This window comes from Balaenoptera acutorostrata, chromosome 17 (assembly GCF_949987535.1).
Source record: "Balaenoptera acutorostrata chromosome 17, mBalAcu1.1, whole genome shotgun sequence".
In the NCBI taxonomy this organism is placed as follows: Eukaryota; Metazoa; Chordata; class Mammalia; order Artiodactyla; family Balaenopteridae; genus Balaenoptera; species Balaenoptera acutorostrata.
Window position 1 is genome coordinate 60,249,229 of NC_080080.1, and position 20,075 is coordinate 60,269,303.

The window sequence follows — 20,075 nt, forward strand, 5'->3', positions numbered from 1 at the left end:
AGACTAATCTAGAAAAAAAGAGAAAACAAAAATTACCAAGGAATGGAAAACAGTTCTTACAAACATGAGAAAGAAAAGAAGATATTATAAAATAACTTTATGGTAATACATGTGACATTTAAGATGAAATGGATAATATCCTTGACAAACACCACAAAACAGATACCAGAAACAGAAAAATTATATTAGTCTTATATTTATTTTTTAAAATGAACCTATTATTAAAAGACCCACAAAGAAAGCTCCTGGCCCAGATGCCTTTACTGTTGAGTACTTGCAGACATTTGAGGAAGAAACAGCACCAATCTTTTAAAAACTCTTTCAAAAATAGAAAACAAGAGAACAACCTTCCAACTAGTCCTATGAGAGCAACAAAACTGATGAAAAGAAAAATCACAGGCCACTTTTCTCATGAATATAGACGCAAAAATCTTAACTAAATGAAAGCAGATTTAGATGTTTGAGATGACTGACTCTTTAGAGTTTCTTACTTTATAGTGAGATTCCTGATCACAACATTCATCTGCTCCATAGTGAGTATTACTAATTTTTGCTGCTCTCGTTTACCTTTTCTTCTCAAAGTATTATTATATATATTATTATATTAATGCTTAGCTAATGCTTTTTATTACCCATCATTGAATGAGTTAGGTTTTCCAGGTACAGCTATTTACAAGAGGTTCTGGGAGAAAGGAGCGGCCCAGGGTAGCTTTCTAGGCTACACAAAACAGTTCTCTTCTCTGATGTACCAGATACAGATACAAATAAGGCTTCTGTGTGTGATTACACAGACATTTCTCTTCTGCTTCTCTAAAACAGTATGTGTCCAGGAGGCCTGCTGCTGCCATCCATACTTCCCTCAGTTCTTACACTAACCACTTGCAAAACAGGACACAGCCCTTTTAAAGTGGGCCCCTCACCTTCAGAAAGGGTATTTTCTTTTCCATTAGTGCTTTCTGAGAGCCTCTGCTCAGGCCTCTTCAACTCTCTGTGCCTCTTCTCCCCACTTCCTCCCTCCTGGCTTTTGTCCAATTTCAGCCAGGCTCATTCCAGTTTTGGCTCATTCCAAGTTCCTGCAGCTCACCCCAGTTACTGCCTTGGCAGCGATAAACAAGAGATATATACTTCCAGATAAGACTCCTCATCTTTAAGGAGTCACCTTTAAGGGTGAGTAGACCCTTCACCTTTAAGGTGGCAGGTTCCCAGATTCTGGGCCATGGGCTCCCCAGCAACTTCCTGCCCTTCCTCTATGGGTAGCTTCTCCTGGATCTCAGTTGTTCTGGGCAGCTCTAACATATATTTTGTAGTCCCTGGATTATGCCTGCCTTTCTGCAAAAATGGAGCTTGTATTTGCTTTGCTCCGCTCTGCTTGTGACTTTGTGGGAGTTCCTTGATACAAGTAAAGATACTGAGAACTACACCATGATGTTCAAAACCTTCTAACACACTGCTTCTCCAAGCAACATGCATATGACTCACCCAAAGATTTTGTTAAAATGCACGTTCTAATTCAGTATGCTGGGTGGGACCTGAGATTCTGCATTTCTAACAAGTTTCCAAATACTGCTGATGTAACTGCTCTATGGACCACACTTTAAGGAGCAAGAAAACAAAACTACTTAATGTAAAGTAATGGTTTTTACTTTACTTTTTCCTGAAGATTAATTTTTTTAAGCATAGAAACCTCTTCCCTTAAAGAAACAAGATAAATAACATTTACTGAGAGATCACCATGGATAAACTTAATTCCCCTAATAATTCCACAAGATAGATACTACCACTAATACCTCCACTTTACAGACAAACAGAAGTATAGATTAAGTAACTCACCCAACACAACAAAGTAGCAGAGCCAGGGTTAAATCCAGGCGGTCAGAATCTTGAGCCAGCTTTCAAACCCACTATGCTATACCAAGATTTAATTAATTTATCTAAGCTAATTAAAGCTAATACAATCATACATCTGGCAGGTTACTAAGAAAAACTTTAAATAATAATTTATGTACCTTATTCAAGCTTCTCCATCCTTCCCTTAAATATTCATAAACTGAAAAACAAAGATGAACTGGCTTTTCTGTTATCAAAGGATTTTATTAGTAAGATTAATTGCCCCATAGGGAAATGTTTTCCTGTACCACTGGGAAAAGTTATTACCACTGAAAGTAGTTTGTTTCAAAAACCTATTTAAATCAGGTACTCAAATTTTGACTATTACACTGAAATAACTCTTTAAAACTATGTCGGACAAAGCATTTATGTGATTTATTCTTAGCAAATAACATATCATGACAGGTGGTATTAAGGAGAGATTAGCATAGGAGAGTCATTGCTTTTAGTTACAAAGAAGAAAATAAGCTGACAATGACCATATGTGAACAATTGAGCAACGGATAAAACTTTTCCCCAGAAAGCATAATGAGATGATAAATGCTGACAAATCAATCAGTCAAGATAATATTTATTATGCTAAGATGTTTGTAACTAATAGCTTTCCTTTTGTATACTACAGGGATCACACTACTGGTAATAGTGTAACATACTGAGACATAAACCTAATTATAGCTGAAGTAATTAATGACTCACAATGAATGTATGAGGACTTCTCAGTTATTTCCAGCCTATAGCTAAGCAATTGGCTCTCCAATGCTACAAAAACCTCCCTGTAATAGTTGGACAGTACTTTGGTCTCCCTTTTGTTGAAATTCAAAATAAACAAGTTTCTGATCACTTCTAAACTGAGAACATGACACAGAATTCTACTTATTCTTCAATCTTAGTATAACAGATTATTATAATTTTTTCATTACACGTAGCAGCAAGGTTCATACTGTTCACAAGGTCATATAATTACCCTAGGTTTAAGAGGCTTTACTGTTGGAATATCAGTTCCTTCAGCTCTTTGTCTGCTTGAATCAAAAGTCTTCCGTTTTTTAGTGGCAGTTTTCTGGCAAATAGGTCCATGTTTTTTCTGTCAAGATGAGGAAATACAACATGTCATTTCCTTTTCTACAAAAAGACTATAAAACTTTAAATTGTTATTTGAGACCAGTTTAAAAACCTGAAAGATGAAATAAATAATAATCCATAAATAAGAAATGTTTTAGCTAAAATTGTTACAAAATAGAGGTAACGCATGTTACAAGTTATCTTTCTCACAACAAGAAAGTATCGATAAGTACTCTCCCAAAATTTTTTTAAAAGTTATTTAATAGTCTCCTGGTTTTTACACTGCTAAGAATAAGGAAACTAATGTAAGCAAGTCAAAGCTATTGAAGTGGGGAAAAAGTTACCTTTATTACTAAATACTTGAAAATAGATACTAGAAAAAGGAATGTAAATGGAAAACACATTAGCATTAGGATTACAAAAGCTAACATAATAATAATAGTTGGGATTATTCAAGTTAACAAAATAGTAGTTTGTTAACATAAAATATAGGACAAGGTGGTCAGGTTTGTGTCCTTACTCCACTATCATCCCTTCCCCCTCTCTGGAACTCAAATTTTCCACCTTTTTTTTTTTTACCAAGGATTTTTCTTGTGCTACCTAGTGTTCCACTCCTACAGTTTTTGGGTGGGGGGATGGGGGTTTGTTGTTGCTGTTGCTGTTTTAATATGGCTGCCAGCTCATTCAGTCATTCATATATTCATTTTAAAGACATTACAATGGAAGCTCTCTTAACTGACCTCTAATTAACCTACTGGATAAATAATAATTCTCCTTCCCCTAAATAAAACATGTTGACTAATAACACAGAGGATACTAAATGTCCTTTTTTTCTTTTGTATTTTGATAAACAATGAACAAGTCAGAACTGTTAAACATCATCTGGGAAAATAGGAACCTCAGAACTGGCTGATTCAATGTTATGGAGCCTCTCATATTTTCAATACACAACTGTTTTACATACTTGTTTTTGGATATCGTTCTGACAAACAAACAAACAAAAAAAAAGGATGGCTAACGGGCGACTTTCTAGAGATGTCTGTTCTCACATTGCGCTGTATATGTCAAAAGTATGTAGTGCCTGTTCCCAAAACTGATGTATACAAATTGTAGTTGTTATCATGATTATATCATTTAATTAAATATTAAATATTAAATAAATACATAAATGAGGGCCAAAAAAAGACAAATTTTTCCCTGTGAAAACTCAGCTTAATGCTTTGAAAATGGTTTGAAAAATAGTTAATTAATAACAACAAAAAAATTGATGAATTAAGCGTGGGCAAGAAAGATTTAAGAAAGAAAGCTGTTAATATTTAAGAGAAGTCTGCAGTCAGATGGACATTGTGGGTCATTAATTCCTCACTGCTTTAAAGAAAAACTGGAAACAATGAGAGGATGCAAAATAAAATGTAGCAAAACTCTAATCAGCAGACCCATTTTCAAAGAAAAATCTTTATTCCACATCAAAATATTAATAAATACATATTTATATTTGAAGTTACATAAGGCATATTGACTTTCTTATTCTCTATTTAGCTAGAGATTTTATATTAAAATCAGTTAAATGTGCTTCTATTTGTATATACTAAGCATCTAAAGAATGCGTAATATATTTTAGGTGCACTTTTAACTAAAATAGTTTTTCCTTTGGAATATTTCAAACATACATAAGAATGGACAGAATAGTGTAATTAGCTCCATTTACTCATCCCTGCCTCAACAATTACCAACATTTTACCAATCTTGTTTCATCTATCCCAGCCCCAGAACTTTTTCCTGAAGTTTAAAAAAAATCCCAGACATCATAGCCTTCTTCTTCTTTAAATACATTATTTCTAACAGTATTTCTAAGAGTTTATTTTGGTTTTATTTTTGTTAATAGTCCCACAAAGGGAGAAACACTTTAATAGTTTAACAGAGAGTAGTTCTGAAGACCAATCAAACTCTGAAGGAAAGAGAGCACTCTGGAAGAATGACAAAGATGGAACTGATACTCTTGAGCAATGAATACTAGCCAGTATCTCTTTAAATTATTCCAAAGGTTCTTTCCATTGTCCTGAAGTATTAAACAATTAAAGATCTACCAAACTCCAAAGGAAAAAGGTACTCACTAATGCCACCGCAAAGAATGTTCTTCCACAAATCTTGCAAGGTAACAATTCTCCAACTTGGACACTTCCATTTGCTAAAATCAAAAAGAATGTAGTCAATATACTCAGTGGCTCAAATTGTGAAACTTCCAAATTTTAATGTCTTCACTTAGTTTCATATGTAAGTTGTCAGTCCTTGTGAAAAATGTCGTGTCATTTTGAAATAAGTAACATCATCAATTAAAATGGGCAGAAGACTTAAAGTTATCAGTGGTCAAAAAGGCAAATGCCAAATACAGAATTCATAATTTAAGGAGAACCAAATTGATAATGTTGGAAATATCTGGTTTTCTTCTATTTTAACCAAATCAATTTGTCATAAGTCTCTTAATTTATAGGCTGTCTCTATTGTAAATTACTGAAGTTTAAAAACCAAATTTAGCTGAAGGTTAAATACATTATTTCTCTTCAAAGCATTAAAAAATAACATTGGTGGCTAGTGGAATGGAGAAGATGAGTAGGAAAACCCTGAGCTCACCTCCTTCCATGGGCACAACAAAATTACAACTATTTACAGAGCAACTATCATGATGAGAACAACCTAAAGACTAGCAGAAAAGATCTTCCACAACTAAAGATATAAAGAAGGATCCACAATGAGACAAGAGAGGCAGAGACATGGTACAGTCAAGACCCACACCCCCAGATAGGCTACCCACAAACATGAGGATAATCACAATTGCAGAGGTTTTCCCCAAGGAGCAAGGGGTCCAAGTCCCATTTTGGACTCCCCAACCCAGGGGGTCCTGCAATGAGAAGATGAGACCCAGGGGGCTTACTTTCGGGAGACCCAGAGGGCTGTGGGGAATAAAGACTCCATTGTTAGAGGGCACACAGAAAATTTACATGCTTCAAGACCCAGGGCAGAAGCAGTCATTTTAAACTGGCTTGGGTCAGACACACATGCTGATCTTGGAGAGCATCCCAGAGAGGAGGAGGCATGTGGGACTCACCCTGGAGACACAGACCCTGATGACAGCCATTTTTTGGAGCTCATTCTACCATGAGGAATGCTCGTGCTGGCAAGAAACATTATGGAGTCCTCCCTCTAGCTTTGTAGTGCAAGGACCCAGCCCTACCCACCAGCCAGTCTGCAACAGTCCTTGGGACCCACAGGCCAAGCAGCTAACTGTGGCGGCACAGCTTCACCCAACAGTAGGCTGGCAATGACTATAGGCACTTTGATTCCCCCAGCCACCCAGGGACCCAGCCCTGCCACTAGAGAACCCAGGACCCAGCTCCACCCACCAGAGGGCTGGCACTAACTCCAGAACCTGGCCTCACCCACCAATGGGCAGGCACCAATCACTGGACTCCCTTGGCCCCAGTGATGCCGATCAGTGGACAGACCATCTGTGAGACACCTTCAGCCAGCCACACCAGGATCCAGCTCTGCCCACCAGTGGACCAGCACTAGCCTTGGGACCCCTAAGCCTTCACAATCAGCCACCTTGTGACCTGGCCCTACCTACCAGCAGCTGTCAGCATCCACAAAGGCAGAGCCTGGCAACCAATCAGACCAGGGGCCATCCATGCCTACTAGACCACAAATAGAAATCAGCCCACCACAACAGAAGGGCCATGAAACCCACATAGGGGACATTCCTGGAACATAAAGCTCTGGTGACCAAAGGGAAGTGAGCTGCTGGGATGCACAGGACCTTTCCTATAAAAGACCACTTTAACAAGATCAAGAAATGTAACCAACCTACCAAATACACAGAAATAAAAACAGCAAGTTAGGCAAATGAGGTGACAGAAGAATTTGTTCCAAAAAAAGGAATAAGATAAAACACCAGAAGAATTAAGTGAAGTGGAACTAAGAAACTTACCCAATAAAGAGTTCAAGGTAATGATCATAAAAATGCTCAAAGAACTTGGGAGAAGAATGGAAAAACACAGTAAGAAGTTTAACAAAGAGTTATAAGATATAAAGAAGAACAAAACAGAGCTGAAGACAACAATAAGTGAAATAAAAACATACTACAAGGAATCAACAGTAGATTAGATGATACGGAGGAATGGATTCAGCAAGCTGGAAGACAGTAGTAGAAATCACTCAAGCTGAAGAGAAAAAAAAAGAGTTTAAAAAATGAGGACAGTTCAAGGGACCTTTGAGACAACATTAAGCATACTAACATTTGCATTATAGGGGTTCCAAAAGGAAAAGGGGAGGCAGAGAACATATTTGAAGACATAATGGCTGAAAACTTCCCTAACCTGGGAAAGGAAACAGATATACAAGTCCAAGAAGCACAGACAGTTCCAAACAGGATCTACCCAAAACCGACCACACCAAAAAGACATCGTAATTAAAATGGCTAAAATTAAAGACAGAGTATTAAAAGCAGCAAGGGAAAAGCAACTAGTTACATAAAAGGGAACTTCCGTAAGACTACTAGCTGACTTTTCAGTAGAAACCCTGCAGAGCAGAAGAGAATATCATGATACATTTAAAGTGATGAAAGGAAAAAAACCTACAACCAAGAATACTCTACCCAGCAAAGCTATCATTCAGAAAGATAAGATAAAGAGTCTTGCAGACAAGCAAAAGCTAAAAAGGGGCTTCCCTGGTGGCACAATGGTTAAGAATCCACCTGCCAATGCAGGGGACACGAGTTTGAGCCCTCGTCCAGTAAGATCCCACATGCCGCGGAGCAACTAAGCCCGTGTGCCACAACTGCTGAGTCTGTGCTCTAGAGCCCGCAAGCCACAACTACTGAAGCCCGTGCGCCTAGAGCCCATGTTCCGCAACAAGAGAAGCCACCGCAATGAGAAGCCCGCGCACCACAAATAAGAGTAGCCCCCGCTCACCATGACTAGAGAAAAGCCCGCACGCAGCACGACCCAACACAGCCAAAAATAAAACAAATAAAATAAAATAAATTTTAAATATTAAAAGCTAAAAAAGTTCAGTACCATAAAACCAGCTTTACAAGAAATGAAAAGGCACTTCTCTAAGTGAAAAAGAAAAAGCCACAACTAGAAATATGAAAGTTATGAAAGGAAAAATCTCATTGGTAAAAGCAAATACACTGTAAAGGTAGTAGACCAACCACTTATAAAGCTAGTAGAAAGGTTAAAAGACAAAACTAGTAAAAATCTTCTATACGCAAAATAAGTAGTTAAGAAATACCCAAAAGATGTAGACTATGATGTCAAAAACATTAAACATAGAAGGGGAGTAAAAACTCAGGGTTGTTAAAATACATTCAAACTTAGGAGGACATCACATCAACTTAAAATAATCACATATATATTGATTGCTATATATAAACCTCCTGGTAACCAAGCTAAAAATCTATAACAGATACAAACACAAAAAACTGAAAGAAATCTAAACATAATATTAAAGACAGTCATCAAAGCACAAGGAATGAGAGCAAAAGAAGAAGAAAGGAATAACAACAACAACAAAACTACAAACTAAACTTGAAAACAATTAACAAAATGGCAATAAGTACATACCTATCAACAATTACACTTAAAGTGTATATGGACACAGAGTGCTCCAATCAAAAGACACAGGGTGGCTCAATGGATACAAAAACAAGACCTGTATATATGCTAATCAAGAGATTCAGTCCAGATCTAAAGGAACACACAGACTGAAAGTGAGGGAATGGACAAAGGTATTCCATGCAAATGGAAATTTTAAAAAAAACCAAGGTAGCAATACTTATATTGGACAAAGTAGACTTTAAAACAATGACTGTAACAAGAGACAAAGTAGGACTTTACCTAATAATAAAGGGATCAATCCAAGAAAAAGCTGTAACGATTGTAAATATATATGCACTCAACACAGATGCACCTAAAGACATAAAGCAAATATTAACAAACAAAAAGGGAGAAATGGACAGCAACACAATAACAGTAGGGGACTTTAACACCCCACTTACATCAATGAATAGATCATCCAGAGAGAAAATCAATACGGAAACCCTAGCCCTAAACAACACATTAGACCAAATGGTCTTAATAAATATAGAATATTCCATCCAAAAGCATCAGAATACACATTCTTTTCAAGTGCACATGGAACATTCTCCAGTAGATCACATGGCAGGCCACAAAACAAGTCTCAGTGAATTTGAGAAGACTGAAATCATATCAAGAAACTTTTCAGGCACATGCTATGAGACCAGGAATCAACTACAAGGAAAAAAAACTGCAAAAAACCCATAAACATGTGGAACTAAACAACCAATGGGTCACTGAAGAAATCAAAAGAAGAAATCAAAAAAATAACTGGAGACAAATGAAAATGAAAAACTCAATGAACCAAAATCTATAGGTTTCAGCAAAAGCAGTTCTAAGAGGGAAGTTTATAGCAATACAAACCTACCTCAGGAAACAGGAAAAATCTCAAACAAACAACCTATCCTTATACCTAAAGGAACTAGAGAAAGAAGAACAAACAAAACTCAAATTTAGTAGAAGAAATCATAAAGAATATAGCAGAAATAAATAAAATAGAGACTAAAAATAATAGAAAATGTCAATTAAAATAAGAGCTGGTTCCTTGAAAAGCTAAACAAAATTGATAATGCTTCAGCTAAACTCATCAAGAAAAAAAAGAGAGCGCTCAAATTAAAAAAAAAATCAGAAATGGAAGTGGAGAAGTTACACTTAACACCATGCAAATACAAAGGATCATAAGAGATTACCATGAACAATTATATGCCAATAAAATGGACAAGTTAGAAAATATGGACAAATTCCTAGAAATATACAATACCCCAAGACTGAATCAGTGCTCATCCAGAGAGGAATGGATAAAGAAAATGACAACACGTGCGGGCGCACGCGCACACACATGCACACACAAATACCACTCAGCCCTAAAAAATGAAATCTTATCATCTGTGACAAAATGGATGGAACTAGAGGGTATTATGCTATGTGAAGTAAGACAGAGAAAGACAAATACTGTATAATTTCACTTATATGTGGAATCTAAAAAACAAATGAACAAACTTAAAACAGAAACACAGTCATAGACACAGAGAACAAACAGGTAGTTGCCAAGGGAGAGGGGTCGGGGCGGGGAGGAAATAGGTGAGGGAGATTAAGACAAACAAACTTCCAGTTACAAAATAAATGAGTCACAGGTATGAAATGTACAGTGTGGAAAATATAGTAAATAATACCTTTGTATGGTGACAGATGATAACTAGACTTACCATGGTGATCATTTTGAAATTTAGAGAAGCATCGAATTACTAAATTGTGTACCAGGAACAAAAATAGTTTTGTAGTCAAATATACTTCCTAAACAAACTCATAGAAAAAGAGATCAGATTTGTGGCTACCTGGGTGGGGAGGATGGGAAACTGGATGAACATCACCAAAAGGTACAAATTTCCAGTAATGAGATAAACAAGTACTAGAGATGTAATGTACAATATGATAAAGATAATTAACAATGTTCTATGTTGTATATAAAGTTAAGAGATTGGATCCTAGGAGTTTCTCATCACAAGGAAAAAAAAAGTTTTTTTCCCTTTATCTGTATAAGATGATGGATGTTCACTAAATTTATTGTGGTAAACATTTCATGACATATAAATCAAATCAGTATGCTGTACACCTTACACAGTGCTCTATGTCAATTATATATATAAAACTGGAAGAAAAAAATAAGATAAAAACAGGTGCTACAATTTGGGATGATGAAAACGTTCTGGGGATGGATAGTGACGATAGTTGCACAACAATGTGAATGTACTTAATACCACTGAATTGTACACTTAAAAATGGTTAAAAAGGTAAATTTTATGTTATGTCTATTTTTCCACAATACAACATTTTTTTAAACTAAAAAAAAAAAAAAAAAGTAAGAAATAACCCTGGAGATCAGTGAGGTGGCTCCCTGATATGATTAGGGAGTCTAGAATAAAAAGAATGTTGTCCTCCCCGACAACAGAAGTATTAGGCTTTAAGGAAAAGATTACCTAGTTACTACGCGTTATGTGAATTGTTCATTATTTTATAAATATAATATTATGTTAAGATTCACTGGACCAACAAATAGAGACAATCTGACCTTATGGGCACAACTGATTAAACAAGGAAGAAGTGGCTGCAACTTTTACAAAATCAGAAGTTAATGCATCTATCATGTACTTGCACATAACAAATTTCATCACATATACACACACAGAAACTACATTCTTTGGGATCCTACATAACTAAGTCAATTTGTCATTTTATTATCTAGCCAAACATCACACCTAATTTATTTCCATACCTGTAATTTTCATAAAAATGACAAAAATGATATCCTTGTATCTTCTGCTGAATTTCTGTTAAAATTCTTTTATCATATGAAAGGCAAGTAAAAAAACATTTTCTTTTAGAAGTAACAAACTCATGAAAAAAGTACGATTATGGACTTCATGTAACGTGTTGTTCCAAGGCATTTAGTGAGTCCACAGAAAACTTATCAGGAGAATCAAAAAAGACATTGGTGGGAACGCAATCAAACAGTAACAGAAGAATTGTTTTGTTCTCTCATTCTCCAAGTACTCTACTGCACTGTTTCAGTGGTAGATAGATGGAGGCCAAAGTCTGTATGGTGGTGGGTAAGCTGTGAACACTACAAAAGCAAAACTAAGATTTGCCTGATTCGTCCTTCCCAATAGCAAAGACGAGGTTATTTACGGAGAGAGAGCAAAGCAACTTCATTTATCTGGATCACTTAATTCCATTAACTATCCAAAAAGTTGAAGCAGTTGCTGGATGGAATCCATTAGGTATATGAAGATTAATGTCTTCATAACGACTGTCAAAGTGATACCACATACTGCATAATCTATTAGGCTTGCCTATTTATAGTTTTCATGTCTTCCTTTAAATTCCAAACAATAATTTAAAAATTTATCCATATAAAATGTTGAAAAGTACCACTGTGTTACTTGCTTAAAAGTATATTTCAGTATTTCCTTGTTAAATAGATAACAAAGCGAAATCTTATAAAAAATTAACTATTGAGAAAAATCAATTCAACACATGGAAATAATGTGTGTCTACTTGAGTACCTACTATCAATACTTGCCAAGCATGTACCAAGTAACAGTGACACAAGGGTGGAGTCACACAATCTTTGCTTCATAAAGCCAACAGTCTACATGATTTACTTCTTCACTATATCTAAGAGCCAAATCATCTTCCTTTTTTTTTTAATACAAAAGCTTAAAACTTAATATAACAGCAACTAGAATACTAACATAAAATAAAATCCAACTCCTGGGATTAATTCCTACAAGTCATCAAACATGTTCAGATTGTCTTTAAAGGAAAAGAAAATTATTATAGCTACAAGGCATAAAAAAGAGAAAACAGCATTAAAGAGAAAACATTTAAAAATAATTATCACAAAAAAAATTTTTAAGTTATTACTTTATTCAAAATAAAATAAATAAATTTACAGTTTCCTCTTATAGAGTATAGCCCTATAATCCACAAAATATGTCATGTGTGTTGGTATCAGCATCCCCTGAAAAGAACTTCTACTGACAGGTAACGATAAGCAGCTTAGGGTTTAGAGTCACACCACCACATTTTGTTCTTATGGCATTCATTAAAAGACATGAGAGTGTAGTAGAAAAGGCACTGGAATTTGTCTCATACTATCTAAATTCACGTCCCAGCTCTGTCACTTAGAGCTATGACTTGCTGGGCAAGATATTTAACCTAAGGTTCACATTCCTCTTGTATAAAATAAGAAAGTTAGATTAAATGAACTATGTGGCCTGCTTCTACCTCTATTATGCCATAATAAATACAGCATATTTATTTAATAAAATCTACCTTAAGACCACATTAATAAGAAAAGTAAATGATGATACGACACCTCCCTTACTGATGTTATATTAAAAAAAAAAAAAGTTGGTCACATACAAGAAGGATTAAACCAATTGACCAATTGTGGATGGTAGAATGAATGTTTCAGGTAGTGTGCAGGATGATGAGGAAATCACTTCCACTTGTCTGTATACAGAACTGAGAATCTGCGAGGACCTACAGCAAAGAACATGATGTCTCTCTCCTTGTTGGAAAAGTTTTCACTATATGAACTAGAAGAAAATGTATGACTAATCATATAGGTGGCCTTAAGTTTAACATCTGTTAAATGAAGATAACATCCGCTCAATCCACCTTAAAATTTAATAGGATCAACTGAGATGTTATATGTAAAAATGTTTCACAACCAATGAAATAAAAAATACTACTCTCCAGGGCATGCAGGCAAACTCCACTACTTTCTCCTGAGTGGCGAATGCTAGAGAATTGTGTGGCTTATAAAAATACAGTAGAGAGAGATGAAATTCACTGTAGAAAGAAGCACTCAAATTGATGGACAGAACCAAGTGAATAAGTATTTAATATTCTAAAACTTTAAAGAAGCCAACCTCTCCTTACAAAATTTATCCTGTACATACTGTTGATTCTGTTATGAGTTACTGTATTGAGTAATTTCAAAATCTGCATGATAATAAGACTTAAAATGGTATCTTTATATAATATTATTATACAGGTGATGTGAAATAATATGCTCTTATCTAAAATAGTTATGACATTCTAAAATGTATATATTTAAGAAATAGTATAGAACATTTCCAAAAGAAAAATCTTGGAAATCAAGAACAATTCTGGGCTCTGTGTTTCATGTCTATTCCTTCACCACTGGTCACTGCTTATCTGAAACCAACCTTTAAAACTCAACAAACCTCTCTTTTGAAGTACACGGCACCTGTTTTACTACTTTGCTCCTACAATCCTTTTTTAAAACCGAATTACTTCCAGGTCAACAATCTCTAATATCTCACAAGATATTCCTTTTCAGCTCATCCTAGATTTCAACGTTTCAACATTCATGCTTAACCTACTCAGCACACAACCTGCACCCTCCACTCCACTTCAGTGACCTGCACTCCAGTTCAGCAAAAACAACCACTGCTAAAACAACTTAGAAAGATCCACCTCTGGACTCTTAAAATACACAAGCTCCCTCTGGAAGCACAGGCTTCTACCATCTACCTCTAAATCACTTTCTTGATCTCAGAGTGACTTGCATTTTCTTGATAGCCCATTCCTGACTGCACTTCCCTTCCTATCCAGTCTGAACCTGACTAGTCATTTCCACTACTTCTACTAATCACCCTCAAATCCTTTGCTCATGGTCAAATGTTTGGAAAATGCTAAATTAAACACACAGGTTTTCTTAGAACAGAACTTCCTAAGTCTTAAAAAAAAAAAAAAAAAAAGACGGAGAAAGATTTAGTATGCTGTTATTTCCCCAACAGAAATCCTTTCTGCCCCTAAAAGGTATTTAGGACTGATGCCCCGAGTATCATATTTTTTGAAACACTGGCTTACATTTACTGACTAGCTCCTCTCTACCTCTCATTCTCCCCCTATCTGAACTGCAGGCAAGCTTTATCAGGACTAAACACTATATTAAAACAGACCCATTTGTTGATTCAACAAGTATTTATTGAGCACCTAGCATGAGACAGGAACTGTTCTAGGAGTTAGGCAAACAGTGATAAAAAAACAAAGACCCTGATCTTATGGAGCTTCTATTCTTTAGACAAAAAAAAAAAAAAAAATGACTTTTTTTCACTACCTGACATTTTATATATTTTGCTATGTGTGTGTTTGAGAAGTGGGTAAGATCAGTGAAAGCTTCTTTAATAAGGAGGCATTATGTGCTCTAGAGCCCGCGAGTCACAACTACTGAGCCCGCTTGCCACAACTACTGGAGCCGGTGCGCCTAGAGCCCATGCTCCGCAACAAGAGAAGCCACCGCAATGAGAAGCCTGCGCACCACAACGAAGAGCAGCCCCCACTCACCGCAACTAGAGAAAGCCCGCGAGCAGCAACGAAGACCCAAAGCAGCCAAAAATAAAATAAATAAATTTATTAAAAAAAAATTATATGTACTTTGTTTCCTACCAACTCAGAGTGTGCATTTTTGTATGACTATAAAACATGGAGAAATTGATGGTGTATTTGACCACAAAGAAAACTTTTTAAAACTTTTTGAAAGGTAGACTACTCATAGAACACACAAAATTAGAAGTAAATAAAAACTAATGGCTAAAAACATCTTAACAAAAAAAAATCTTAACATTTTGGAAGTTAAGGAACACTCTCATAAATAACCTCTGAATCAGAGAGAAATTTTAAACTGAAATTACATACTATCTAGAAAGCGTGGCAAGGAGAACACATTTAATACTTTATATTACACCAACTGAGTTTATATTCAGGGAACAATGCATAGACTCAAATTCCTTCATGTTTGAAGAAATTTGAAAATAAAGTAATTTAGACTCACTGTTTAAAAAAAAAAAACACGACGCATTAGAGTAAGGACCTTAAGAAACAGAGGCAACTAACTGATCGCTGTTAATCTATTAATTGTCAAACTGAAAGCCCTCTTTTGAATCCTCACCTTACTGGACCTTTCTACATCATGAGGCTCTGCTGATCAATCCCTTCTACCTTTAAAGTCCTTTCTCTCTTGGCTTCAATGGTATTTCTCTCTCCTAAGCCCAAGTGTTTCAGATTTCACAACTAAGCAGAGTTTGACCTAGTTAGTACTTAGATCTCCAGGAATACCAGGTGCTATAGGCTTTTTCTAGCATATTCATTACTCAATAAATATTTGTTCTCCCCCAATTCCCTTTCTTGACAATTTTAAACCTTTTTAAAGACTGTTCCCCACTCCAACTTCCTTTCTTGCTCAACCCTAAAGCATCAGTCCCTCACAAGTTTTTTTCTTTGTTTTGTTAAATATAGCTTTCCTGGGCAAACGCATCCATTTGCTGTCACTTATATGCTGATGACTACTAAACTAAAAACTCCAGACAGATATTTACAAGTAGCTATAAAACTTTTCCACCAGATATGCCCCAAGTACCATACAAACACAACACTTCTAAAGCCAAAATCATTACCTCATCTTCCAAACTTGTTTTTCTCTTGGTTAAAGATCTTAAGGTTAACTCTAAGTCCAAGCTAGAAAGCTGCTTTATCTTTGATTCCTTTTCCCTCTCACTTCGAGCAGTTCTATTTCATCTTTCCATCTCAGAAATGTCTTCTAAACCTATATCCCTTTTAATTTCTGCTACTTTTGCCTTAGTTCAAATCCTTATCACATATATGTATTTCCAGCCTCTCCCTTCTCCAATCTATCCTGCTGCCATAATTATCTAGTGAGACTGCCCACAGTCCCTTCCAAGCCTGTTACGTTTTACCTATACTGAACCACTCTCAAGGTCCTAACACATGTCCTGTGATTTTATCCATCCAATAAACAAGTACAGGAGGGGGCCTCCTATGTACTAGGCAGCTTGCCAAATTCTTTATATATGTTTTCATCATTAAATTCTTAATATAGTTCAGGTAGATTGGTATTTACTAGCTCCATTTTTTATAGCTGAGGAAACTGAGGTTCAGATTAACCAAATCACAGAGCTAAAAAAAAAACAAAACAAACAAAGCAAGAATCCAAACACAGACCTGTCCAATACACTGACTATTAAAATAACCTAGCAACAGATTCAGCACACACACAAAAAATGAATCTAGATAAATTAATAAAGATGAAGAATTATTCAGTTAAACCATTACTTAGATTAGGGAAAAACAAAACAAAAAACCCTAATGGGACACCATGGCTGTCTTCAACTATATCAAGAGCTACATTAGAAAAGAGCAATCAGACTTCTAATCAAGTTTTAGAGGGCAGTACACTAAGATCTACTAATTTTAGCAGTCCAAAAGAGGAATAGGCAGCCTGATCTCTGTCATATTTGTTAATAACCGTTTATCAAGATATTATGAAAGGAATGAAAATAATATGGATAAAATCTGCTTAGGGTTTGTCATCTCTCCATTTTACAGATGAAAAGCTTATGAGAGACTGAACTCTCCCAAATCCAGAAATACTTCTATTGCCTTTAGACATACCTATAGGGCACGAGCTTTAGGTGAAAAGGAATTAAAGCCTTTACTCTAATTGCACACACAATGCAGAAGTGCTCAGATACAGAGTATACAAAATCATGAGCAATAATTTATATTAGATTTTGAAATACAGTGTTCAACCTAACAGCTCAACTCCTGACAATCCAGGAAATATAAAAGTCCCAGAAAGACCAAAAATAATGTAAGCGATATATGATCTACAAGCAAGTAATTTTAAAAATAAAGAGTATGATAATCTTCAATAAAATTTTTCAGGGGTCCGTATATTTTCTGGTTTTACAATCAAGATTAGTCTGCTAACTGGCTTCAACTAAAAACATGGGTCTAATGCCAAGCAGTACAATATTTGCTCAATTACTATGATATATATTAAGCAAACTCTTAAAGATTTTCTACTGGATGCTGTAATATAATGTTCATTAGACATCTTCAAAGTGCTAGGTTTTAATTTCCAATAGGGAAAAACTATCTTAACTATCACTGTACCAATGTATCACTGTTTATTAAACCAAGGCATAGATGAATGAATTAATGAATTGTAACCTTGAGACTCAAAGTTCATCTTTATAAAGTATGACCTAACAAGGACTAATTTTAAAAAAGGAGTAAAAGAAAGGCACTAACTTCAACAAAAGACTCTTAGAGCTTTTATTTTATTAAAATAAAAAATTTTATTTCATTACTATTTGAAGTTACCAATATTCAACTGTTTTGGCCTACAAGAATAATTTCATATATTTTAACCTAATTCATTACAATTAAACACATCATAGTTAATAACAGCAACTTATTTTGTTTAAAAAAAAATGAGTAAAGAACAAGTACTGTTTAACATGAAACATCACAAGCTGGCCCCCTAAAACACGCCCGTGATAACATACCATATTACACCAGAATTCATGTTTTCCTCCACCCATGTAATTGAGTATTATAATAGGTTTTCATTATATTTTAAAAGCATCCTTGGTAAGATTTCAATAGTAATGTCTTAGCACTGCTAAAATATAAGATTCCCTAAAACGTAGGCTCAATGAGAGCAGGGCTTTGAATTTTTATTTTTTTTCTGCATCCCCAGAGCCTCTCATAGACAAAGTCATTTATCTAACAAGAAATATTTATTGAATACCTACTTTGTGTCAGACACTGTTTTAGATGCTTAGAATACATAAATGAAAAATCAAATGAAGATCTTTGCCTCAATTATAAATGTTGAATAAAATAATAGAAATCTGCAGAAAAACAACTTTTCTAAAGCACTTTATGTATATTATAATTTCATGAGAATTCCAGGACCCATGATCCTACCCACTATGCTATAATACCACGTTTGAAAATTTATTTAAAAAAAAAAAGCTGCCTCCAGGAGTTCTCTAAACAAAATTATCTTGAGTAAGGAATACTTTCATTACAATTCCTATTTCATGGAAACTTGAGTGATCTGCCTAAAATTAAGCAAAGAACAAGAACTTCATTTGTCGTAGTACACTGCAGCAGCTCACAAGTGGAAAATCATCAGAATTCTTGATTATCATCCTCAAGGTGTTTACTATGAGAGCTTCGCCTAGGAGCAAAAGCATGAAATACTATCATACTCATTACTGCATTTCTTTTTTGGTGACCCTAGGTCACTGCAGACAGTCATCAGTTATTACTTTTCCTTTCATAACACAACCTGAAACAATTTAGTCTCTAGCATGCAACAATACACAGGACTCAATGCCTCTGTTTATTAATTCCACCTGAATCTACGTAAATTAAGAGGGGGAAAAAAATCAAGGCTAAATCAAGACAACGGGATCTGTCAATTCTGCAGGCTTATTCTTCATCAGAAAGATTGACCACAATTTGAAAAGGAATTTTGACACTGCTGTTGCTAATGCTAGCTGGGTTTTCTTCCCCCGCTTTGTTGTTTCTAAGCGAACGTTGTATTACACAAGATAAAATGGGTAAAGAGAATAGAGAAGTGAAAGAATTGGGAACAAAGCAAAATCTGGAGTCGTGGTTACAGCACAAAGATAAACCTAAAGATAACGAATCAATGCTGGCTCTTCCTTACAGAGTCCTCATGAATAAACCCTTAAATCCTGCGGTTAATCTATTGTCCCGGCTCTAAAGCTGATCAGTGACACTTCCTTGGGAGATGCTCTTGGCATCCCTCCCACAGAAGATGCTGTAGAAATGGAAAAATGGTTACCTAGGGAAACCAAGGGAAGTGGCCAAGAAAAGTATCAGAAGCTCGAGGTTGGAGACACACCACGGGCCTCCAGCAAAGGCTGGCGGTGGGGAGGCGGTAGACATTAACGGAGAGTCCACTTTGCAAGGAAAATAAAATCTGGCCGGAGGCTGTGATTACCAACAGGACCCTCAGGGAGTCAGGAAAGACCAGAAAATGGTAGGAAGGGATTTGCAGGCGTTTACCAGAGACAGCAACAGGCCCGGGGTGGGGAAGCATCAGGTGAAGACCGTCTGAGGAGGGGCAGCCTGAGGATCATTAGCTCGACCGCTTTGGGGCTGCAGGACGCCCGCCTGTTCCCCGGGCCTCCGAGGAGCGGCGGGGTCCATCTCTCCGGACCTGCCCTGGCCTCCCCAGTACCGAGGTCCAGGGCAGCCCCTCGTGCCAGCCACCCCACCCCCAGACGCCCGGCCCGCATCCCTTCACCTCCTCACCTTCCAGTGACTCCATGGCGCCACCGCCTCGAGCTCCGCCAGACTCCTCCAACAGCACGCCGCCGCCGCCGCCGCCGCCGCGCAGCTCGGGCTGTAGCAACCCGGCCGCGCCTCCCACCCGCTAATATTCCGAGCGCCCATTGGTCCGGAGCTGAACGGGCGGAGCTCCGGGGGGCGGGGCCTCGGGGTGAAGTGCCTCCAGCTGCCGCTGCACAGCTGCCTCCCAGCTCTAGGCTTTCGTGGTAGTCCTCCGAGCAATCCTAGAGCGGTTCGGTTTGCATCCTGCCGTCCAACGGCGCCTTTGTT

At 36.6% G+C, this 20,075-nt stretch overlaps 1 protein-coding gene across 2 annotated transcripts in view; it reads right to left on the reverse strand.

The window, feature by feature from the left end:
* The window catches only part of ZC2HC1A (zinc finger C2HC-type containing 1A), a 69,140-nt gene extending 49,301 nt beyond the window's left edge, over positions 1 to 19,839 (reverse strand). For both annotated transcript variants that reach the window (XM_007185088.3, XM_028167190.2), the window contains exons 1-3: positions 19,770 to 19,839; positions 5,061 to 5,134; positions 2,852 to 2,968 (exon numbers count right to left, since the gene is read on the reverse strand). In XM_007185088.3, coding sequence (XP_007185150.1) covers positions 2,852 to 2,968; positions 5,061 to 5,134; positions 19,770 to 19,785 — 207 coding nt within the window. In that variant the 5' untranslated portion in view covers positions 19,786 to 19,839. The remainder of the gene's footprint in view (positions 1 to 2,851; positions 2,969 to 5,060; positions 5,135 to 19,769) is intronic.
* Positions 19,840 to 20,075: the final 236 nt, after the last annotated feature.